General features: G+C 32.9%; 2 protein-coding genes and 1 long non-coding RNA gene across 5 annotated transcripts in view; 1 reads left to right on the forward strand and 2 right to left on the reverse strand.

The window, feature by feature from the left end:
• Positions 1–4,923, reverse strand: LOC140062270 (uncharacterized). Its single transcript, XM_072108446.1, has 6 exons — positions 4,243–4,923; positions 3,617–3,734; positions 2,766–3,376; positions 2,517–2,642; positions 2,226–2,386; positions 1–1,742 (listed from the first exon to the last, which is right to left on the reverse strand). The coding sequence occupies exons 2-6, from the start codon at positions 3,728–3,730 to the stop codon at positions 337–339; spliced, it is 2,418 nt and encodes an 805-aa protein (XP_071964547.1). The 5' UTR covers positions 3,731–3,734; positions 4,243–4,923; the 3' UTR covers positions 1–336.
• Positions 4,853–23,987, forward strand: LOC140039663 (uncharacterized). Of its 2 annotated transcripts, none has more exons than XR_011842550.1 (5): positions 4,853–5,039; positions 8,986–9,257; positions 14,990–15,071; positions 18,654–18,720; positions 21,583–23,987. It is a non-coding gene; the product is annotated as an uncharacterized lncRNA (long non-coding RNA). The 2 variants fall into 2 exon arrangements; XR_011842551.1 differs by having other exon boundaries at positions 8,990–9,257.
• Positions 5,086–25,839, reverse strand: part of LOC140062135 (extracellular sulfatase Sulf-1-like) — a 30,071-nt gene continuing 9,317 nt past the window's right edge. Inside the window, exons 3-20 of one of the 2 annotated variants that reach the window (XM_072108323.1) lie at positions 25,502–25,741; positions 24,630–24,780; positions 21,345–21,515; positions 20,700–20,850; positions 18,786–18,961; positions 18,479–18,601; positions 17,156–17,209; positions 14,258–14,347; positions 14,000–14,129; positions 13,578–13,761; positions 11,534–11,721; positions 9,523–9,701; positions 9,278–9,334; positions 8,763–8,899; positions 8,380–8,522; positions 8,116–8,248; positions 7,906–7,959; positions 5,086–7,661 (exon numbers count right to left, since the gene is read on the reverse strand). In XM_072108323.1, the coding sequence (XP_071964424.1) occupies positions 7,922–7,959; positions 8,116–8,248; positions 8,380–8,522; positions 8,763–8,899; positions 9,278–9,334; positions 9,523–9,701; positions 11,534–11,721; positions 13,578–13,761; positions 14,000–14,129; positions 14,258–14,347; positions 17,156–17,209; positions 18,479–18,601; positions 18,786–18,961; positions 20,700–20,850; positions 21,345–21,515; positions 24,630–24,780; positions 25,502–25,741 (2,345 nt within the window). In that variant the 3' untranslated portion in view covers positions 5,086–7,661; positions 7,906–7,921. The remainder of the gene's footprint in view (positions 7,662–7,905; positions 7,960–8,115; positions 8,249–8,379; positions 8,523–8,762; positions 8,900–9,277; positions 9,335–9,522; positions 9,702–11,533; positions 11,722–13,577; positions 13,762–13,999; positions 14,130–14,257; positions 14,348–17,155; positions 17,210–18,478; positions 18,602–18,785; positions 18,962–20,699; positions 20,851–21,344; positions 21,516–24,629; positions 24,781–25,501; positions 25,742–25,839) is intronic. The other variant, XM_072108242.1, reaches the window with a different exon arrangement.

Consider the following 25,839-nt stretch of genomic DNA (forward strand, 5'->3'; position numbering starts at 1 on the left):
TGTTGATAATTTATTTGTATTTTCATTTCACTTTATTCCCGTCATATTCACTTAAATAACAATAATAAACTACACATTACGTGAAGATCCCTATAGGCTAAACTTGTATCGAAAGTATAGTTGAATCAAACCAGTTATTTCTCGGCACATAATTTTACCATACAGTAATAATAAGTATAAAAATATTTCAAATGCCCTAATCTTTTTTATGTTTAATAGTGCATGAGCATTTTGGGACAAACACTGGATTGTTTATCATATAAAGACCCTCTGCACTCTCTCAGAAACATATTTTGTATTTTCATTATAAAAAAGATATTTACATTATAGTTTAATTTACATAAATGCTAAAGAAGTAAAATCTGTTTCTAATAACGATGAAAAAAAATCATCCTGATTCGTCTCTAATAATGCAGTTTCTGGAAAGGTCATTGGATGACCTTCTGGAAAGGTCATTGGATGACCTTCTGGAAAGATCATTGGATGACCTTCTGATGTGTTCAGAAGAGAGACATTTTTCTTGAGACAGGCATCACCTTGACTGTCGATACTGCACTCTGAGGGCGTGTCCGTTTCTAGCCGAGAGAGAGTTTCTGTAGTACCACTTAAGTCGGAAGAACTACTTATTCCTGATTCAACACTTGGGTTAGGAGATGGAACAATTGAGTCTATATTAGATTTCTTTGAGAATCCATTATATAACTTTACATTGTCTTCTACATTGTGACCGTAAGACGGAAACATTGTTTTATGTCGCACGTTGAACTGTCGTGCTCTCCTACGCAAGGGTTGCGTTCCAGACACGCGTCCTACAGCTTCCGTTCGGTTCAAATTCCTGTTTTTCGTACACGCTTGTGATAAAAGACGATCTGGAATTGTTGCCATTACAACTGAAACTGCATCGTTTTTCTTATCAGTTAGTTTCATTTTTTTTCTATTACTACTACTCGGTTTGTTGGATTTTGATTTTGCTTTAGTGTTACGAATGTTTGAGGTATTAAGTGCTATATTATCCTTCACACAAGTATTAAGGTATTTATCAAGAAGCACATTATCCGTAATTGAATTCCTATTTGTAAGCGATATGTCCTTGTTCTTTTGTTTACTCTCTTGAAATCCTAAGAACTTTGTTTTATTCATTGAGTGCGTACTTGGCGTATGCAATACGATTGGCGGTGCTGGCTTAGGCAGGTCTGTTAGCCTGCAACTTTGATTACTAGGGGCAGCCAGTGGTGTTAGCAGAGGCAAGTCTTCCGATCCTTTCATTTCAGTCTTTGAACCTTGGGATGTGGTTAGCATGGAAACTGTTGTCGGCTTAGATATATTTTGAAAATTTGAGTTTGGAAAGTCTAACAAAATATGTTGGGTGGGACATGCGCCCATATTTTCCAGACATGAAGATGATTGCTTTACCGCTCCCTGATTGGAGGATGGGTGATTTACCGCTCCCTGATTGGAGGATGGGTGATTTACCGCTCCCTGATTGGATGATGGCTGCCTTACCGCTCCCTGATTGGATGATGGCTGCCTTACAGTTTCATTAGCGAGTTTGATTGATTTAGATAAAACAGTAGAATGCATTAAACTGTTGACATAATCCGCTTGCTTGAAGCAGTTGATACACTGTTTATGTTGTCGTTCTAATACTATCATATGGATTTGGTTAGCTGGGATGTTTGGCACAGCTCTGCTCCACTTGCATTCACTTAACTTTAAGTCATCACACTCCATCCATACATCCTCTAGAAAATACAAACATAAAAAGTTATTTCATGATGGCAAATTTGTAATGGCATTCCGCACTTTAAATAAATAATTTCACATTCTCTAAAGCTCTGTCTACACTATCAAACTAGTTTGACAAAAAAGTGTAATGTGCCCAAATATGGTAGTGATATGTCCAAATATGGCAGTGATATTGGCGGAGCTTAAATTAAAATTACAGTCACCATCATAAAATTAAGGATGAATAACTGCGGGTGGCATATAACATTTCTATTTTTGATCATTGAATTATGAAGGTAGCTTGTTCTGTTAACCTTAGCTTGAGGATGTTTGACCTATGACATTTCACATGCACAGGGTACTCCCTTTTGATGAAATTTGATGAAAAAATACAGTGACAATCAATGCAATTACAAATAAAAGGTAGAATACAAGTTGAAAAGTACAAACAATCAACTGCACAAATTAAAAGACGTTGAAACTCGGAATAAATTTCTTACCTTGTACCTCTTTGATCCACACCACAAAATGTTTAGGAGAGGGCTTATACTGCACAACTGCTGTGAGTTTATACACACATCCATCAATGTACATTTGTAACTGATCCAGATTATTATGAGGAAGACCATCAACAAATTGCATAATTAAACACTGTGATAACCTGTAAGAGGAAATAAATATTAAGTATAACATAATGAAATGAAAAAGAATGTAACTTAGATATCATAAAGCTCTGTCTACACTATAAAACTTTATGTGACAACAAAATGTGATGCGAGTTTTAGACTTACTTGTGATATATTAGCCGACATTGCTGTTTGGTCGCTTTACATTTAGGACAAGTCATCATCATTACTGGACGGTTAACATCAAATCCGCTTGGTAGATTTTGAAAACTTATACAGGATTTCTGAAAACTAAAGGAAAGGAAAGGATCAGATAAAATAATATAAAATAAAGATTTTTTTTACTTTTATTTAAAATTTGGTTTATTTTCATCAAAAATTCAGATCAATAAAATTACAATAAATTATATTTACCTGGTTATTTGAATGTGTCCACAGAGGGCGCAATTGAATTCCAGGTGATAACGTGCTAAAAAATGCTCAGCGAACGATTTACTTTTATCGAGTAACGCAAGCAGGGCAAACAATGGGCCATCCTCGCTTCCAACATCACAATTCAATCTAGGTTGCAACTCTTCAAATAATTTGTTCCTTATATCATTTAAAATGTCCACTGCTTCTTTCAACTTCACAAGCTTCGGATCTAACAAGCAAGTGGGTTTTGAATCGTTGCAAAGTCCATCCAAAAAGTTATCAAGATTATTTATATCGTCCATATTTGTAAGGTTTCTATTGTCATCTATTAACTTTCTGCAATAAACACTCATTGCTTTGTTATACTTCACAACAAGTTCTTTTATGATACAGTTAGTATTCACTTTGTTGATGCATTCACGCAGGCTTTTTAAGTTGACAAGAAGACTCATAGTTACATCAAGCCAACATAGTGAATCTCTATTGCTCCATTGTAACATTGGTTGCTCTAGATTGGGTTGACAATAATCAAATTTGATTGGTGGTTGTAATGTTGACTTCTCTTCAAGCGGTGTACTTGTTGAAAGACGGGCATTTTGATGATATGAACACTGAAACAGAGCAAAGTAGCTGAATTAAAACAATGAAACTTTCTAAAAAATAAAAGCAATATTCAATCTTATTAAGAATTAAAACAATGAAACTTTCTAAAAAATAAAAGCACTATTCAATCCTATTAAGAAAATATAAAAAAAGTGTGTTTAATGTATCTAATCTATCTATATTCTTATCCATTTTAGTCTTTTGGTTTAAAATCGAAATAAAAATCAAAATTGTTAGGGATGCTGTACCTGTTTTCGAGAACAACAACAAACAACTTCATGAAGATTTAAATAATAAGATGTCAATGGTGTTGTTTCTCCGTCTTCTTTACATCTCGGACAGGTTCCTAGATCAGCTTCCATAATTCTATTAAAAAATAATAAGTTACTATTAATTAGCTATATAGCTCCATGCTCAGACAAGGCTTTGCACTGCAGCACTACCTAGGCCATAATAGAATTGTTTTAAGTTAGTTAAGTAGGAAAAGGACCTCCTACTGTAGTTAATTTCCCTCCTCGTGGAAGATTCAGGAGGAAACAAACCAAGTAGACATCCTACACTACCTTAGGTCTACCTAGCCAGGCTATTATTATATTAGAAACAAGTTAATATCATCATAAACATGTTGTGCTTGTCGGAAAGCTAGGCCGAGTCTAGTCACCACGCTATGCCTACGTCCTCCGCTCTAGCCTAGGCCTTAGCTCTCGGCCAGTGTAAAGGACAGCATGTGTTGGCCTCCTTCGATCATCATAGCCTAGGCCTAGAGGTTTAGTAAAATTTACTAATTTCTCGCCAATTTTATCAAGTACTCTTAAGATAAAGTTGAACTAGTATTTGTTATAGATTTAAAATTACGATAAAAATTTAACTTTACCTCTTTAAAATCCGGAAAAACCATTGTAAATGTTCCTACACTACCACCACGACACACCGCACCGGTTTTTCGCCCTCGCGTAAACAAAACGTTTGGTGCTGGTTGGTTGGCTATATGAACGGTGGCAGGGAATTCAGCATGTGAATCTCGCCGTGTAAATAAAGGTCACCACAGCATATAATTATAACTTGTACAAGTAATGAAATTTTAGCCCAATATATAAAATAAATCATTTTGTTTAATTAAACAGTCTAATTGAAAAAAATGAATTAACCCAACTCATCGTACCACGTTTAAATATAATAGGCCAACGTGTTTCCCTCCTGCATACCATTTCATTATTCTGATAGCCTAGACAAATAAAAATACTAAAATGATAGTGAATTAAATTTATAGTGCCTAGAGCTTGTGTGATTTCGTCAGCCTTCCTACGGTGTATGGGGCTACAGTATTTGTATGGGATAGGCCTATAAAAACGGAAAAAAAACTTCAGCCAATCAGGAAGAGGTTGAGTCATAAGTTTTCCCACCACCCAATGAAAATTTCGCGCCAAGATTATCTAGTGTGCGCGTGCTGCTGTGCATGACGTATATGCAGTGTGTGTCGTGTCGACGGTGATGGTTGGTGGTTGTGGGGAAGATAAATAAGGTTTCGTTAGCCTAGTGGACGGGAACCGAATTGTTTTCACTTCATTTATTAATGAAAATAGCAAATAGAAGTGGAAAGGATTATGAATGTTTGAAAGAAAGGCGCGCGTTTGATAGATATCGCGGTCACACAGCAGCGGGATTGAGGTGGTGAGTAACTAGGCCTAGCTAGGCTAGGCCGCCTGTAGAGCATAGCATAGGCCCTAGGCCTACTAAGTGAGGTAAGTTGCGTACTGGTAGGTAGTACATGTCATTCTACCCTACTATAGATTATTAGCAAAAGGAGATAGGCTAAGTCGTGTAGCCTGAATCAGTATCATATAGAGTGACAAAAAAATAAGGTAGTATATTAAAATAGAGTACTGTAGGCATAGTAGAAAGGCATTCACATTTTGAAAAAGAAATATTTAATCATCGATTTATTAATGTAATATTAAACCTAGGCCTAGGCCTATATATAAAATTAGATAGTAGCTACTACCAGATTGTACGCTGTGTAGGCCATATTGAATCATAATAAAAAAAAATCCATAATTTAAAATGTTAAAGCATGACATCCAACTGATTTTAATAAACTAAAGTCACGTTATTCATGAATCATGGGTGTACAATACAATAAATATCCTGCTTACTCAACCATTTCATAGCACAATTTTATTTTAAATAAGGTAGGACGGATTTGTAATGCAAGCAAGGGTGAATATCTACACTTTGATTGAGACACCTTTTAGATGCCAGAAATAGGTACACTATTGCAATGTTAGTGGAATTAGTTCTTTTCAGACATATCATGTGATATAGCTGTAACTGATCACATGATCATTTTGAGTTGACCACATGATCATTTGAGCTGATCACATGATCATTTGAGCTGATCACATGATCATTTGAGTTGTATACATTATACCAATAAAACAATTCAACACATTTAAAAGATATTATTTGTACTCCCATGGTTAATTATTTTTTCTACAATGCTATTGCATTAAAAGTAAAGATACAGCACCTATTGCATAGACTTACTTTATAGACTGTAGATAAGCGTTAAAAAAATATCTTTTAGACAATAATAACAAAACTACAAATATATTAGGGTTATAAAATTATTATAAAAATAGTATTCTAAAGACAGACAAAAAATATTAAAGAGTTGCAATGACAGAAACATAGAGCTTCACTAATTGCAGGTGATAAATATCAACAGTTTAACTGATTTACTCAATTTTATGACCTAAGCTGTGGACCCAATTTCAATTCTAGGTCTAGGTTGAATTCTGGATTCACAAAAACGCACATTTCCAACCTTTGGTCATCACAAAAAGTGTGAAAAGCTCCCTCTATAATTATCTGATCTGTATTCATCTCGTTTGTACATTGATTGAACGCTCCTTATGACGTGCATGTCATGCATCAATGCTCTTACATGGTACAGTAGTACCTTTATTTTATATATTTCATATCTTGTAGATACAAAAATAAAGACAAAACAGGAATCCTATGTAAGCATACTGAAATACATTAAAACAAAATGTATTAGACGAAAAGTCAGAAAAAGCAGTGATGTGTTGAATAAAACACACAAGACATCATTTTTAGATTTTAGTATAAAATTAATTTAAACTATCACTTTTTTTACCTAGGTGCAAGAACCAATCCTGCTCCTTTTTTATTTTAATATTTTCTTTTCTGTACACAAATTTAGACCAAAAATATAGCAGTATATTTCACTTAAAAATTTAAACAGTTTTTATTTTCAGTTTAAATTATCAATTACTACTTAGCTGCCATAATTGCATAATTCTGTAACTTAGTAAATTAGTGCTGACTTGTGAACGTTGACTTTTGACATCAACAATATCCAGTGGCTGTATTCACACTTAGTGTCCAAGATATTTCACTTAAGTTTGAAAAATAATTTACAAATTGGTGCTGTGACTTGTGAATGTTAACTTTTGACATCAACAATATCCAGTGGCTGTATTCACACTTAAGATTTTGAAAAATGATTTACAAATTGGTGCTGTGATTTGTGAATGTTAACTTTTGACATCAACAAAATATCCAGTGGCTGTATTCAACAATCATACTTAGGTGTTCAGATATTTCTCTTAAGTTAATAAGTGATAGTCAATTAGATAAGAGACTTTTTAAGAGTATTTTTCCTTAGTGTGTGCAAATGGTGAATATGGCCACTAGAGATGGGTAAAAATAGGTGTGGTATTCGTGTTCAAAACTGCTCTAGAATAGATAAACAAGATCTATTTAAGTTCTGAAGACTTCTACTTAGAGCCATATATTTCTACACTAGCAGAGCCTATATAAAGAGTTGAAAGTCATTTAGTGCCAAGCAAACTACTATTTGACAATATTAAGCTCTGTCTACACTATCAAAACTTTATATAACAAAAAAATGTGCCCATATGGACATGATGATGTCATATCACTACCACAATTGGGCACATCACTTGTTAAAATAGTTTGATAGTGTAGACAGAGCCTTTAGAGTAATTTTTGTTGTTGTTTATCATCATCTTATGTACTGTAATACACACATTATGAGATTCACAGAACTTTCTATAATATGGTTCTGATTACCATGATTCACACTCATTTTCTATCTATTACCAAACCACTAATAATCTATCAAAACATAGCCTATTCTTAGTTTTTGCCTTCTAATTCAAGTGAGTGCATCGTTGTCATCTGAGCTTTCTAATCTGAACATTGTTATTGCCTAAATGGTAGCACCATCATCTACCGAATCATAGAAACCTGCAGGGAGAAAAAGAAAGTTTCAAGATTTAGTAATTTAATATCAGCAAATGAAAAATGAACGAGTCCCGTCCCTTCCCTCTCGTCATTAGTTCTCAAATTCTCTCACTCTCGGATCCATAAAAGAAGTTTCACCAAACTATTTAATTCCATAAATAAGCCCATTTTGTCTAAGCAAAAATGATATCATTTCACAATATACTTTTAGTCTTTAGTCTACATTTATGCTATTTATAGTACATACTTCATTACAATTGTTGTCAAGATCCTTTTCTTTGTTTTTGCTTTTTATTGGTTGCTGTGTAAATAAAAGAGAAGGAAATTTAAATTTCAGGTTTTAAGTAAACGTAACAATAACTAGATGTGTACTATGCATGGACAAACACTACAGTATGTGATTCTTGTCAGAGCGTAATGTGACAGAGTATTAAAAAAATGTGTTCATTAGGTCTACCTTTTTGTTTTTTATTATAATTTAACGATTTTGTAGTACAATCTTTACTTCCTACACATGCCTTCATATCTGCCAGCTGTTCATGAAGCTGCCGCCTTATACCAGTGTCTAATGAATGTGCTAAATTAGTGGTCTGAAAAATAAGCACAAAAAATGTCAATAAATATCATTGAAATCAAATAAATATTAAGGATGAATAGCAGGCCTGATGAATGGAATAACATTTATTTTAATTAGTTGATGAAAAAATTCAAAGAGACTTACCTGGTGTGGGTCTGTTCGATGGTTAAAAAACTCCACAAACTTTGTAATGAATTCACAGTAAAGAAAATCATGTGTTTTATTTATAGTCCTTAAGCACCAGTAAGTGTTGTTATTGGACTGAGTGCAGCCACAGATCATCTCATCTTTAGAGAAATATATAAAACATACATTTTAAAAGATTTGTTGGTACTAAATACAGAAAGTATAGTTGTAAAATGGTTTTCAAATAAAGATGAATAAAAGATTTCTTTGAAAATTTTAAAACAAGCTTTGTATAATAATAAGACTCAAACTGGTTCATAGAACAGTTTCAGCGATACTTAACTTCAAGAAATACTAAGTACACCCCATATAACAATGATTTACTTTGTAAAAAATCATACCTGTCCAATATGGCGGAGTCCTCCAGTGATCTCGGTCATGTTGCCAGCAGTTCATATTTGGTTTGTTGCAGACTAACTCTTTTCTTCCTTTTCTTCCTCGCCTTTTAGATCTGCTGGTTTCAACAGACTTCGACTCTCTGTATATTAAAGGTTGTATATTTATTAAGATGTGCAAAAACAGCCATGGCATATTTGTTCTTAATATATTTTATCCTTTTGAAAGAGAGGCTGATTAAATGAAACATGGAGAAGAACAGTAGATCATAAATGGAATGTATTAACCAGACATGGAACTGCCTAGGATGACTTGACCAAAACAGATGGAACTGCCCAGAACAGAGGGAACTGACCAGAATAGAGGAAACTGACCAGAACAGAGGAAACTGACCAGACCAGAGGAAACTGACCAGACCAGAGGAAACTGACCAGAACATAGGGAACTGACAGTCAGCTATGGATCCTCTATCTACTGTAAAGCATAAAGAGGATAAGAAAGTAAGATTTCAAATCCCTACCTTTCTTGGGTTTTTTGGTTTTTCTTGCGTTTTGATGTCTGTCTCTCTTCTGCATATCTGAGAAAAAAAAGTGAATTCTAATTATAAACTAAATGTTTGTATACTCGTCATGGAGTAATATTAATCTTAATATATTTATAGAATAATAATCTGAATATTGAATCTTGTCAGTCACTCTATTATGTTACACTGTCATATTTATATTGTCAAATTAATTATAAAATTCAGTTGAAACTACAGCTTACATATTTTCTGTTTTATCATTTTCTTTAGGACAAACACATAGTTTTTCTTTCTTTATAACTTTTGCATCTTTCAGTGAGTTTTTGATAACTCTTAAATATTTTAATTGTGTTTGCACGCTATCAATCTGTCGCTGGAGAAAAGCTTTGTGCTCCTGTATTGACTTTCTGGAGGAGAATACCTAAAAAAAGATCAAATAGAAACAATTTGAACTAGATTTAATTCGTCACTATGACGAATTATAGGTTATATGCATTGATTTAAATAAAGATAATTGATTTTTAAAAGATATATTGATTGATTGATTTTCTCAGAATCTTTAATTATTTATAATATATGATAGGACCTTGCTAACGCGAACACCATAGCCGGTATCACAATCCGATCAAAGATCCAAATGCGTATAATGTCATAAACCACATTTGTTGTTACATAATAATAAAGACATAAGTTAATTTTTATCTAGATTTCATTATAAACCATGTGTATAATCTATACACTAAGAAATAAATTTGAACAAACAATACGGATAATAAAAAAAAATCTTATTTCGTTTCCCAAGGTGAGACTCGATCTCGGTACCTTGAATGCCATAGACACGAGCACAGACCATCGAGCCATACACAACTGACTAAAAGTTGTAGAAAAATTCCTCCGTGTATTTACTATGCAGTAACCACTTTGGTGCAAATAGATTATTACATACCGAAATGAATTATAATTTTTTACTATGATGACATCTTTAAAATGTAAACAAATGATGCACTGTTAAACTACATACTTTTAACTTTAATATATGAACATTTGAAGGAAGAAAGTTAATGTTAAGTTTGTTATTTTGGCCTAAGAAAATGTCATAATTTGTTTGATTGTCGAAATTATTTTTTTTTAAATTTAATATGCAATTAATGACTTCTTAATCAACTTTTGTTCTCTTAATTTGATAATAAATCATACATATGATACATACACTTCAAGAAAATGAAATAAAAAATAGGTGTTCCCCTGCATTCTGACGATATATATTAATTTTAATATTTAGCATATTTTCACCATTTTGTTAACTTATACGTGCGTAGCCAGTCACTTTTGACGTGCTCGTATAACGCAATTTCGAGTTGAAACCTGAATCAAATATGATGATATTATTAAAGAAAGATTGTAAAACAGAAATCGGGCAAAAAATCTGCGCACTCATGGCAATTTTTTAAACGCTTAAAATTGCCTGAAACGTACTCTAATTTCATCGAAAATAAATTTTGACAATTTTGAACATTTTAAGCGCGCGTACGCAAGCGTTATATGCGCTACGCACGTAATTTTATTGCCATATGATGAAATATGACCTAAAATTTATGAGTACCAAATTTTGTTTAATTGTGATTCATGCTTGTGAAGATATGATTACAAACGTGATTTCGTAAAATCGCGCGTAGACCGCGTAATTGTTGATTACGCATCGTGAAAATATAACCACATCGATTCCTGGCCATAAGGAATGTACTCTGAAAACTTGACTTAGCTAGATTAAACTGATGCCAAGATAATGCACGGACAAAATAGTGCTAAGGAAAGAATAAATAAATAAATAAATAAATAAATAAATAAAGAAAGATTTTGACAGAATCAAGAGGTTATATGCATATCATGCATATAACCTAATAACTTCTGATGATGTATCATAATACAGTCAACTCTCCTAATACCGGACTCTGAAAACCGGAAACTCTCCCAAGACTTTTCTTGGGGTCCAAAAAGATACCAAATTCTTCTTTATCATTAAAAACATATTGTGAATACCATACTTTCCAGAAAACAAGACATATTTGGCCAGCCCAAAGGTGTCTGGTATTGGGAGAGTTTGATATTTATGATAAATGGAACCTAGAACCCCCTAGATTGTTAGTGTTATGCTCTCTATCATATTGTATTTACTGGTGCCACCAATTCTTAATAAAACATCTAGCTTCACTAGTAGTATAAATTGTAATTTTTACATTCAACTTCACTTACATCTGAAATGCAATAAACTGTAGAATTGGGAAAAACTTGGCATTTAGGATCAACAACTACATGATTAAGAAGTGCGCTATCAGCTTGGTAAATATTGGAGTCATCATTTACAAGAGCGACTGTTCCTAAGGTTGGTGTTTCTATTGATGGTTCTTCGCCCTCTATGAATGGTCCAAGTTTTATGTTCTCTGAAAGGAGATAAAAAGTTAAAACGAAATTACAGTACCAGGGCCGTAGCCAGCAAGAGGCAATTTTCACTACCCACCCCAATTTCCCAGCAGAGATCGGCATATTTTATATTAATAATTAAATCCAAAGGCAAATTACTGAAAAAAATGACAATGCTGTGGGTATCAGTGGCTGGATCTCAATGGAGATACAAAAAAAAAAGCGAAAAGTTAAATCAAAACGATAAACAGCCAGAAAAGTTAGCAGAGCTTTCGGGCAACACTAGCCCTTCATCAGGGCAACACTAGCCCTTCATCAGGGCAACACTAGCCCTTCATCAGTGCAACACTAGCCCTTCATCAGTGCAACACTAGCCCTTCATCAGTGCAACACTAGCCCTTCATCAGTGCAACACTAGCCCTTCATCAGTGCAACACTAGCCCTTCATCAGTGCAACACTAGCCCTTCATCAGTGCAACACTAGCCCTTCATCAGTGCAACACTAGCCCTTCATCAGTGCAACACTAGCCCTTCATCAGTGCAACACTAGCCCTTCATCAGTGCAACACTAGCCCTTCATCAGTGCAAGTGAGGGAATTTGGATAAAGTCATAAGAGTTGGCAAGTGCTGCCTGGGTGGACAGGAATAAAAGAAATATAACAATAGAAACAGCGTGTTGAATAGTGGGTGGAGACTGAATAAGAGTAGAAAACAAAGAAGGTAGCTTGGTAGAGATATAAACAAATTTAGAATGAAACTAAAAAAAGCTAAAATGGTGGTTAATATTGAAACTTAAATTTTGGTAGTCAATGGAATAATTTTACCGATCTGGGAGTATGTTCCTAATGTTAAGTCCAAAAGGTTTTGTGGTTTTAAGTAGTAATTCCAAGTGGTTTTCTTTGTCTTTGCGAGTTTTGTCGCTCCATTTGACATCGTGGTTTATTGCAATAACTCTGAAATTTGCAATCGAGTGACCAGCTGAATTAAAATGTTCGGCTACAGGTTGATCCAGCTTTTTATTAATAATTAATATATATGTATCTTTGCCTCTCTGTTTTTAACCTCTCGCTACAGCCTTGAGTAAAGTACTCCAAAAGTTGATCAACAGATCAATGTGAATAATAAGATTTATGTTTGTAAAAAATGAACCATAAAACAATATACTGTACAAAGTTAACTAAGATGTAGAAAGATTTATATTTATGATTCAGGTTCTTCATAAACAAAACATGTACATTACAAAATAGTACGACATGCATAGAAAGAAGAATTTAAAAAAAATGTTGTTTTTTTTTGCATGAAACCATTGACTTTTTGATTTAGGTTCTTCATAAGCAAAACATTTACAATGGCTTAATTAGTATACACATACGTGCTTGAAAAGAAGAATTAAGCACACACAAAAACTGATGACTAATATACATCAAAGTTTGAAGCCAAAATAGAATCAAATTGTTCACAAACAACGAAGAATAATCATAATTATTCACCGTGTGTCTGAAAATGTTCAGACTGTAGTCTGCTTGATGGAATAATATTAGTCATTACTTAATAACTAACTTCTGCACTTAAAATTGGCCTTAAGTACTCAGGCAGGTGTGTGTGTAGCAAGTGAGGGAGTATTTTAGATGAACTTGCTGTAGGAAGAGAAGGTGAATGAACTGCTGTTTTGAAGTGTAACTTTTCAAAAATAATAAAATGATAACGATCTAATAGAAATAAAGTATACATTAAAATTTGCACAAAAATGCAAAATGTATTACATAGTTATATTTTAAACAAATAAATAAGTGAACAAAACACTTTGAATAGGCCATGTTTTAATAAAGTTTACTTTTGCGTATTATATCTATCTTCTTCATTCTTTTACATTTACCTTTATTTACATGTTGTTTTAAAAATGTTCTTTGTTGCTTCTTCTCCTCTTTATTCATTCGACCTTTTTTCTTTTCATTAGGACAGACACATTTTTTATTATTTTCATTTGTTGGCGGCAGTTCCCTTTTTCTACATTTTCTAATTTGATATGATCCATCTGCTAGTAAAATACATTCTTTTGCCTGCAGAATTAAAATAAACAGTAAGATAAGTCTTGAACCCAACGATGTTGCAAGCCAGCCGGCCTGAAATGGAAGATCTGTGCATATTTGACTATAGAGAATAAATTAGGTTGAAGTTTGTCGGGATAACATTTTTTTTAATAAGTAGAGCAGATCTAGTTCTAGCAGTTGCAGTCATATGGTTAGAAAGGTATTCGGAGCCCTAGATTCTAGCAGGAGAATGTAAGTATAAAGTAACCTGTTTTGGCTTGCAAGGTGGTTGGTATTCAGGTTTTTCACACTCCTCTCTTAATTTATCTCCTTTTGTAACTTGCATTCCTAGCCTAGCTGTCTTGTTGTAATAACGCTCCAGTTCTTCATCAGTTCTCCTGTAAAATTAGAGAGATTGTTTTTTTTATAATTCGGTAAGCAAACTTAACTATATATACTCTCCAAATGTATGAATTGAATAAAGTGAAGTATAAATGGGCATTTTCAATCTGTATACTGTACTTACGATCTTTCAACAAGGAAGGTATCTCTCCAAGGTTCAGTTCCTACGTAACGGAATACTTTCTTCTTTTTACCATTTGGACCTCGTTTATTTCTAAATAAATTATAGCAGTACAGTAATGGTTTAAAAGTAGAACAAGTTAGGAACTCTTAATCAAGTAAATAATTGTTGCACATCTGATTAAAGACAGTTTAATTTGGAAAGAATAAAAATGTGTGATTTATTTTTATCATTTTTTATATTCTCAAGTAGTCTACAATGAACCTAGAAAAATACTGGTTCAAGTACACAAGCTTTAGATATAAATTTTGTTTTCACTAGAGGCATGCTGATTGGTTATTGAATGTAGGATGCGCTTCATGCTTCAAGTGATGTATATCTTTCTCCAAGTGATGTATATCATGCACAAGTTCTGCATTACATTAGATCACTGACCTCTGTCAAGACCACTTAGCTAAGTTTATGTCTGACAAGACTTTAAGCATAGCAGTATTATTTTGGATTCTTTATTTATATTCCACAACATCTTTAAATATCAATTCACCTTTTGCATTATCTTACAGTACACTTATTGGGATCATAGTTGACAAATTGTTTGTATGATAGGAGTCAACAACCTCCTCATCCTATCATCCTTTCAGCACCTTTGTGATGTCTTTAAATTTTCTTATTGCATTCTTACCTGCCAATATATGTACTGTATAGTACAAGCTATCAATTTGTATTTTCTTTAAGTTATAGGATATTTTATTGATAAAGCAACAAACATGATTTGAAAAACATCTGGTCAGAGGTTGATAATTAACTTCAACACAAAGTAAGTTCTTGTTTATTCTACCCAAGTAGTGTTGATACTTTTTGATTAACTTTATTTTTATTACAGAATATTACTTCTCTTAAAATAAAAATACTAGAATGAAGTGCATAAAATAAACAATAAAACCTTTGAGTTGGCTTCTTTACAGGATAAATTTCAATGCGGATGTAAAAAGTCTACCTAACCTAAAGCTAACCAATTTAAATTGTCATCAAAACTAAAATCCTATTTATACTAGGAAAATAACTATTAGACGATAACTAGACAAATAATCATTTGTATTAAATAAAAGAAAAGAAATTGGAAAAGTTTTATCCTAGAACTTTTATTGTGCGTCCAATCATGACCAAAACCGATTTTATTGTTTGTACTGTTCATGACATCATTTGATTGGATTTAAAAAAACATAATTTTTATCAAAGACAGCATTAATTGTTATCCTATGATATCCTTATATATCCTATATCTTTTTCTATTTTTTGTTTGTTTTAGGTAAGAAAAAAATCTATTCTTGATCATTAACATTATCCTAGTGTGTAGAGCGTTCATATACATAAAGTATTAAATTGAACAGAATTTGGAAAGGTTTTTAAATAACATTTCAAAACTGCCCTTGTATGATAACATGTGGATATATTATTAGATTTGTACTACTGCTGTATATTTTGCATGAAATTTATTTAAAATTTTAGCATTATGTCTACTGTACTGTCAACTGTGTAAATGTGTGTTATAAAAATCTAATTAACAGTATGACATCATTAAAATGTTAAAAGGCAAACAACGGAATGTGCAAGAAATGTTTCAGTGAGAATGATTCAAACAAAAACTGTCTCATGATTAATTGTCTTATAAAATATGAGAAAATACAGAATGAAGTTGTCTAAATATTAATGTCCCTACTGTATTAGATTGTTAAAAACATTTTCACATATGCAAACTTTGGAAAAAAGGAAAATTTTAACCAATTTAAACCATGCTCTCTATAAGGAATTTTAAGCAATGCCTCATGGTTTTAGGTGCAAAATTTGTAAAACTAACCGTAAAAGAATTCATTTGCACCTGTTGCCATTGACTATTATATTAAATAAACTTAATAAACATAATTATTTTAAATTGTATTTTCATAAATTTATATATTTTTATCTTATATCTGACACTGATGTATTAATACATCTCCTTTTTTTAAATTGGTCCAAAAGGTTAGAATAATATTATGAGGTTATATAGATTATATATTTGGTTAAATAATGAAATGGATAAAGACATTCATTGTTAAACACATATCTATATTAATAATGAAAGGTAAAACAAATTTAAAAACAAAAGAAAACAAAACAAAAGTAGCATTAGCTTAAATGTGGGAATTATGTTAGAAAATGATAGAACTGAAATTTATGCAAATTAGAGGTTTGATGTGAATATTTATTGTGGGTTGAGTGCAAATTATGCAAATTAGAGGTTTGATGTGAATATTTATTGTGGATTGAGTGCAAATTATGCAAATTAGAGGTTTGATGTGAATATTTATTGTGGATTGAGTGCAAATTATGCAAATTAGAGGTTTGATGTGAATATTTATTGTGGATTGAGTGCAAATTATGCAAATTAGAAGTTTGATGTAAATAATTATTGTGGATTGATAATAAATTATGCAAATTAGAGGTTTGATGTGAATATTTATTGTGGATTGAGTGCAAATTATGCAAATTAGAAGTTTGATGTAAATAATTATTGTGGATTGATAATAAATTATGCGAATTATGCAAATTAGAGGTTTGATGTGAATATTTATTGTGGATTGAGTGCAAATTAGAGGTTTGATGTGAATATTTATTGTGGATTGAGTGCAAATTATGCAAATTAGAGGTTTGATGTGAATATTTATTGTGGATTGAGTGCAAATTATGCAAATTAGAGGTTTGATGTGAATATTTATTGTGGATTGAGTGCAAATTATGCAAATTAGAAGTTTGATGTAAATAATTATTGTGGATTGATAATAAATTATGCGAATTATGCAAATTAGAAGTTTGATGTGAATAATTATTGTGGATTGAGTGGAATGCAGCTAGCCAACCTACTTGTATTTCCAGCATTTTTGTTCCAACATTCCAAGATGTTTCCATTTACATTGCCTGTGCAGCAAAAGCTAAATAATAAGCGGACTACTACACTACGGTCTAATAATTGCTTGGCTATGTTCAGATTAATTTCAGCACTTTGATAGCATATTTCCAAAACTGTAATCATTTTCTATACAAAAGTGACATGGTTTTTGGTTTTTCTCGCACACATTTTGCTAAGAAAAGTGTTATATGAATTACATTTTTGTTCTGTTTAAGTAAGCAATTAATCTGAACATTACCAACATCGTTTTTTGGCGCTGTTTCAAGATTTTTGCTCTTTTTCCGTGCCATACAACAAGTGAAATACAAATCAAATCAAAGCATCCTAAAGCCTTTAGTGCATTTAAAGTGCAAACCAATAAACCCAGCATGCAAGTAAAATCAACTTTAATTCAATCCCATTAGTTGTGTGGACACAACATTAAATCATGGAGGTAAAAAATAATAATTGTTATCTCCATAATAATATGCATCTATGTTTGTTGATCCAGAAACAGTTGAAATATAACTAACAATTTCTTGTTATGTTACTTGCTAAACTTTACCTATGTGTAATGGTGTGTGCTGGATAATCAACTATCCACTTGAGAGCAAGTTAATGGATCAAAATATAAGACCTAAAGTGATTGCTTATTAACTTTTAAGCATCCTTTTGGGACTAACTAAGTGTTCTAAAAATATCACATTACTCATACAAGATATTCCTGACATAATATTTGTTTAACTTACAAGTTATGTTCAGACTTAATAGTCTGAACATTTTAAATAGATTAGTTAAATGTGTTTTTTCTTCAACTTACAAGCTAATAGTAATGGTGGACAGATGTCTACAATAAAATCATAATGAACTATTTTCCTATGTTTTTGCATAGAATGTTGTAAAACTAAAACTTTTGGTGTATTTTATCATTTTTATTACAATAAAAATTTTCTGAATGTTTTAGCTAAAACTACATACTTTATTTACATTTTGAGTTAATAAAAAGTGAAATAAATATTCAGATTTACCATTCTACATTAGGATTGTAAAAGACATTGCAAATAATTTGTCATTTCTATTTTGTATATGGTTTTTACACAATTTTGTTATTGTGTTTAGTAATTCCATGCATTAAAAAACATGGGGATATATCTGCTAAAATCTATACAGTATATCCAACTCACCAATTTCAGTGATATCATCGTAATTCACCATTTCTCTTTCATTAAGTAGCTATGATCACTAAACATTGGTTTCAAATATATTGAAAAACAAATTTATTGAAAAAGAGCACATACCGATTGCCTGGCTGTTCAAATAGCTTCAAGATGGACATTCCATCCATGTGCTCTGGTATTAAAATGCCTGCCATGTCCAATATAGTTGGTGCTAAGTCTATGCTCAGAACCATATTTGGAACTCTGAAAAATGGTTACCATAAATTATAAAAATAAAATGTTTTTTTTTAACAAGATAAATCCATGAAGAGTCAGAATGCAATCTAGACAATATGGACAAGAAAGGTGGCAAGTGAGAAAAGGTCAGTCAATAAGAATTTGAAAAAAAAAAAGAATTCGGATACTTTAAAAAATCAAGTAAACTTACTCAACTCCTTGTGGAATGCCGGGTCCACGGATAAGAAATGGTACTCGCAAATCAAAGTCATACGGCATCGACTTGCCCTTCACTAGTCCAAATTGCCCAAGATGATAACCATGGTCGGATGTAAATATTATATACGTATTGTCCAATTCTCCAATTGATTCCAATTCCTGGCACAACTGTAAAAAAACATTTTTTTACATCAATTCATTAAGCTCTGTCTAAACTATGAAACTAGTTTTAAAAAATGAGATGTGCCCAAAAATGGACATGATGATGTCATTTTACTACAATATTTGGGCATATCACTACCATATTTGGGTACATCACACTTTTTTTGTCAAACTAGTTTGATAGTGTAGACAGAGATTAAGATACTCATCTTGCTATGATTAGTTTAGGAAAAGAAAGGAGTAGAGAAAACAATTAGAAAAACCAGTGTGTATCAGAGATTACTTTAGATTTTGGCGATGGTGGAATGGTTAGGTTAGGCCTAGCAGGTAAAAATGTAATATTCATCTTCTCAGAACTAGTAGCATTTGATTTGTATTCAATAACCATCACTCGTCATCACACTCAAAATAACACAAAACATTAATCAAGTTTTAAATGGCAATATATCAAAATAAATTAGCCTGTAATAGGTGATAACAACAACTCAACAAGAAGTCAAAAAACATCAATCCACAACTCAGTATTACCCCAATGAATCAACAATGATATAGTGCCAGCCATTTGGGAATCATCTCTAATGGATCTAGCAACAAATCATGATATTGTTATATGAATTGACAGTTACAGTAACTAAATACATCTGTATGCATGTAGGAATGTGAGTGCAATGCTAGTGCTCCTCATTAAATTGATGAACCTTTGATCTTGGGAAATATAAATCTTGTGTTGGTCCAATAGAGATTCTGTTGGGGTTTGTATTTACAGGCTCTTGTAGACAGTGTTTGTCTACAGCTCCTTTAGTTGGAAACATGCTATGAAATGTTCTGTTTATAAAATAGATATGAAACGATTGAAAAAAAAGGGAGTTTAGTTTATTTTGCACCAGAATCTTGTACTGTACTCCACATATGGCATTGTTTGTCAATTCTGTAAAAGTTTACCGTGTAATATATATCCCATCTGACATTTGGTGCCTAATTAGGGTTAGGCTTATATACTATATGATACATGTGACACTGTATTACAGAAGTTGCCTACAGGTATGATACTGGAGAAAATATAGATACAGTACTGAGAATTGACTAGTTTAAGGTGGACATGGATGGACAGATTATTTAGCAACATAACTAATACATGTATAATTTGCTATAAATCAATCAAAAGCTCTATTACACTATCAAACTTTATGTGACAACAAAATGTGATGTGCCCATATATGGACATGATGATGTCATATTTGGGCATATCACTACCACATTTGGACATATTACTACCATATTTAGGCACGTGACACCTTTTTTGTCAAATTAGTTTGATAGTGTAGACAGACCTTTACTTTGGGGGTGCACATATTTTGCCCTCTCGTTTTTATTATTTGTGGGTGAGTGGCCGAGCGGTTAAGACAGTGGAACCGTAATCACGTAGCCATAACATCGGCAGGGGTTCGAGGCTCACTCACTCCATGGTTCTGGTGGTAGAACGAGTCTTCTCGGATAAGGACTATAAACCGTAGGTCCAGTGTACACAACTTGCTCGTGTGCACTTTAAAGAACCTAGTACATCTTTCGAGACGAGTAGGGGGTTACCCCGGTGTATTAGTACATCACAGCCACTGATCACCAACTGGGCCCTCTGGGAGACCAGTCTTTGACTGAAGAGGTTACCCAGTATAAATATATATTTCAATCAATCAATCAATCATTTCAATCAATTTATAAATTTAAAACAATGTTATAATCTTACCTTTTGAATGGCATCATCAACAGATACAAGAGTTATGAGCCTCTTGCGCTGCAAGGCATCAGTAAAGGCAATCTCTAAATCTGTCATTGGTTCCATCACCTGGATAATCCAATGTTTGTCAGGATTTGGCACATGATTCCATGTAGTTGTTCTTCAAAAAGAATAATAGTATACAGATAATGTAGGGATGCGGCGCACTTGAGGGTATTTACAATATTGCGACATGCACAACATTGTGAATATCGGTGAATACACATGATAGTGAAAAAATAAAGCGTGTACATGTGACACATTTCAGCCTGTCTGATTGGCTACATCCTTGAACCCATGTTATAATAAATATTAATCAACAAGATAAACTCAAAGATTTGTTTATTTTCCTTCTGTAACTTTAGGATTTGATAATTTATTTCAAAGGATGCGTATGATACATAAAGTCTGTGTATAACTCTTTCATTAATCATTCTTAAGATTTTAATAGCTCTCTGGATTTAGCACCAAATTTTCATGGTACACACTGGTCTTTCAGATATAAACACAGGATTTTTATAAGAATTCTATGCTACATTCACGAATTAAAATTAATATTATCTGGTGCCGTTCAGGGCATATTTTGAATTGGATTTCTTCATACTTGCAACTTACCGATGTAGTTGGTTACCCTCAAAGAGATGCTGGTAGTGTGGGGCGCCATCTTCAGGCCCGTGGGGCCCAGGAAATGATACTACCATAGCAACTGGCAGTTCTGGGTAATTCATCTTTGATAGACGAAAAAAAGTTAAGCTGTCGTTTGCTATTAAATCTGGAAAATAATCTCTGAAAAAAAAGTTTAAATTTAGAGGAAACAAAATGTAATAATTACTGTACTGTCTTATCTTTGCAGATACAATCAAGTCTTGCAAACCCAGACTCTATGAAAACCGTAAACTCTCCCAACACCAGACTATTCTTGGAGATCAAAAGGTCCCAAATACTAGACTTTCCAGAAAACCAGACATATTTGGCCAGCCCGAAGGTGTCCTGTATTGAGAGACTGTACTAAGATTGTATTTAACTAATTATCCGTGATTGTACAGAATATATACAAGTACTAGATGAAACGATAAAAGACAAATCTCAGTTGAAGCAACTTTTACGTCTATACTGTATTTTCTTAATTGTTTATTGGGAAGTTAATTATCTCTCTTTTCACTGACAGGCAATGTATAATATACATAGATACCTGTAATATATGATAAAATGTAATACAGTATGTTTAACTTCTCAGTAGTGAGAGTATGCAAGTTGAATGCGAGACAGGATACAATGGATGTCAGAGGTCATGGACAGCTATCAGCAAGCTGACCGAGTATGGAGTAAAAAAACAGCCAATGGCAAATTAGAAGAAGTTAAACAAGAAAACAAGGGTAAGAAGTCAAGCAAAGCCACAGGGCCAACTTAAGTTTCCTCATACCATCACTTTACTTGTATCACAACACCTGTGATCATTCAAACTAAGTCTCAATGATGCATGAAGTTATCCCAGAGGGATAAAAATAGCAGTTTACTCTGCCATTAAAACTCATTTTAAACTCATTTTCTTGTGGCAATATGTATTATTCCAAGATGAGTTCAATATGGCATGACATGCAATATCATTCATTCTGGACGATAAACAAAGGAATCAATGGTGTGAATTTAAATAACTATTGACTTTACATTATGTATTACAGTAATATTCAAAATAACTCTATGTTCGAAAAATGTTTTCATCTGGTTTTTATATTAACTATCTGTATATAATTAAAACCACTAACATCTAGTCATTGCCAGATGAAGATTTATTGGAAACAAGTCGAAATGTCACACACACATACGTATTCATGAATGTTTTAACGTCAATAATTATATACAGATAACTCTATCTTACTTCTACATTAATATCTATTTTCTAATAATGCATATTATTGTAACTGGAGAGGTACTATGCTGATAGTGAAAACAGAAATGATTGAAGAATTAATGTTTATGTCATCACAAAGAACTGATAAAATTTGGTTAAAAAATTCCAAATTAAATTACTTGAAATAAATGCTTATAGAAGTGCACTGTACAAGCACTGTGAGAAAGTGGAGATAAATGTTGAAATTAAATTTAAATTAAATTAAATTTACAACAAAGCAACTTGGACATTTGCTATGTAATGGAATTTTTTGAAACAAAATCAAAAGACCTATTAAGGCCAATTTACACAGACGAGCGGTAACGGTAAGCGGTAATTGTAAGCGAAAAACCGCTTGGCTTTTCCCATTTACACAGCGCGCGGAGTTCGCGAACAGAGTGGTGGAAAGTAGGTGCGTGTAGGCCTCGAGGCTAATGCATGTTACAGTCGCTGCTGGCCTGGATGTGACTGACTGTCAGTAGGCCTAGCACACACAGGCCTAAGTTTTAGAGGGAATTGTTGCCTAATAACGTACTAAAATGTATATTTTCATTTCACTATCCTTATACAAACATTAGTCACGTCGTAGGTGTTTGTATTTCTGAATAAAAAGAAGAAGAAACTATAGGCTAGGCCTACTACGGCACTCGTATTTATTGTCGTCTTTCACTAGACGGACGCAAACAAAATTTGTTGATAGATGACGTCATTTCAATCATGTCGTTGGTTGGCCAGAATCCATAATTACCGTGCGGTATTTTCACAAAATCGAATCTGTTTCGATCCTGAGCGGATTTCCGCTCAACCGCTCGTCCGCTCCGCGTTCTGTGTAAATGGTCATAAGAAATAACATAGATTCTATTTTTGCGTTTTCCGCTCAACTTTACCGCTTACCGTTACCGCTCGTCTGTGTAAATTGGCCTTTATACAACAGTTAACAAACACCTACTATACTGTGAAACTAGTACAGCAAATCTAAAGGTAAAGCTTTCTTTCTATAATTGTGCCTCAATTTTATTTTGCTTAAATTAAAATACATAAATAATTCACACATTAGGGAATGTCTGGTCAAAGGTCATTGTCTGGTCAGAGGTCATTCCAATGTTTTTGAAAACCACATCATCAACTAAAGTTCACTATGTGGTTAAAGTGCAAGCAGGATACAGACCTATGTTTCTTCAAAGTTTGTCAACTTCCTTAAATATAGCTACTAAACTTGGTCTATACAATTATGTGTACACTAGATACTTTGATTTGATTTATTCTCAGTATTTGAAACTAATTGTTTCCTTAAAAAGTGTTTAGAAAGGTTATTAAAACCACAATTTATTACACTAGTTAGAAAACTGTGTTCACTCATCCTTAATAAAGACATTATTACATTTTATGGTATGTTCTAATTTCTTGAAAAGCTAAGATTGAAAATACTGCAGAAAATTAGGATGTACAGTATTTGCTCTTCACAATTAGATTACGAAGCATAATACGAAATCCAATCTTGTGTGAATTACTCTTGCTAAAACTGCCAATCAAGTGCAATCATGCATGACCAATTGCTTATCAGACCAACTTGTGAATGATGTACTGCACTGTACACAAGTTCTTTTTATTTTCTCCAATTTCAAAACTTTGCCATATTTTTAGCTTTACAGTATAATAGGCAACAGCATTTTTTAAATAATGTTTTGTGAATAAACAAAACATTCATACATTCAGTTGTGTGTGGTAAGACAGCGTGGTTCCTATAGGAAGTTCTGTTACATACATTACAGATACAAAACATTTTTTTTTACTTCACAAATTATCCTTAAGCTTTGTCTACACTCTCAAACTAGTTGGACAAACAAGTGCGATGTGCCCAAATATGGTAATGATATGACATCATCATGTCCATATATGGTAGTGATGTGACATCATGTCCATATATGGGCACATCACATTTTTGTTATCACATAAAGTTTGATAGTGTATAGCTTTAGAAACATACATTGAATTTAATTAAAACCTACCTGTAGTAATTGTCCCCATGTCTGTGTATATTGCCATTACGATTAATAGAGTAATTGTAGTATCTGGAATTTTGTAAAAGAGCTACCCATTCCCCCCAGCCATCGGGTATATGAGAACCATTGTAGCGGTTTAAATATTTTCCAAAATATCCTGAAAAAATTAACCAGATAAGAGAAAATGACAATAAAAACCATGCACATAGGCAGTAATAATGCACAATTGAAAAAACTCTCACTAAGCTGTTGTACACATAACATCAATCTTAAGAATTTGTTATGAAGTTTAGTTGTGATAAAATACAGAAAAAAATATGATGAATGAATTTGAATGATTCAACTCTAGATTATCTGATGCCACATCCATCTTTCAAAATAAAAAAAACGAAAGTCTGAAGATTGCTTGAATTCCTACACAAAATAAATCTTTCTGTTTTATGGCAATTATCGCCTACAGTACTACGGTATCCCATTATAAATGGATGTACAAAAAATGTCTGCTGAGACATTATCTATTCTATAGGGGGTGGTTATTAAAACATTTTAAATCAATAATACAACACTAACACCTTGGAACAAGATTTTTTCCATTGAAAAAAAAAAAAACAAAACTGAATATGACAATTTTTTTGTGTAAAATGCAACTACAGTACTATAGTAAAAAAGTAATGGGGTTCCAAAATCTGTTTTTGTTTTGCCTAAAGCTTTGCTACACCATCAAACTTTATGTGACAACAAAACTATGATGTGCCCATATACTGTATGGACATGATGATGCCATATCACCACCATATTTGGGCATATCACTACCATATATGGGCACATCACACTTTTTTGTCACACTAGTTTGATAGTGTAGACAAAGCTTAACATACCTGTTCTATACTGATTCTGTTGAAGATAGGCACCAAAGTTTCTTTTTTCTGGGCCTTCAATCCACTCTTTGGATACACATGTCTCCTGGTTGTCAAATACACCAGTGTTATGCTCATACATGCCTGTCAGTATGCTGCTTCTAGACGGGCAACACAACGGTGTCGTCACAAATGCGTTGATGAAATTTGCACCGTTTTTGGCAAGATGGTGGTTGGTTTTGTTCATAGCTGACATCGAACCTGTAGAATTTATAGCAATTTAATTAAGAGTTATACAGTACAGTACTGTAGGTCTACAGTATATAAAATCAAATCAGTTAAAATTGTGCTTAAAGATG

The sequence above is a fragment of the Antedon mediterranea genome, chromosome 1 (genome assembly GCF_964355755.1).
Source record: "Antedon mediterranea chromosome 1, ecAntMedi1.1, whole genome shotgun sequence".
NCBI classification, from domain to species: domain Eukaryota; kingdom Metazoa; phylum Echinodermata; class Crinoidea; order Comatulida; family Antedonidae; genus Antedon; species Antedon mediterranea.

What these genes read in the sequence shown, in the direction of transcription:
- LOC140062270 (XM_072108446.1), bottom strand. Translation starts at nt 3,730, where the DNA reads ATGGAAGCTGATCTAGGAACCTGTCCGAGATGTAAAGAAGACGGAGAA. An exon ending in GTTGTTGTTCTCGAAAACAG is followed by an intron (nt 3,377 to 3,616) that starts GTACAGCATCCC and finishes GCTCTGTTTCAG; the next exon opens with TGTTCATATCATCAAAATGC. An exon ending in TGTCGGCTAATATATCACAA is followed by an intron (nt 2,387 to 2,516) that starts GTAAGTCTAAAA and finishes TTCCTCTTACAG; the next exon opens with GTTATCACAGTGTTTAATTA.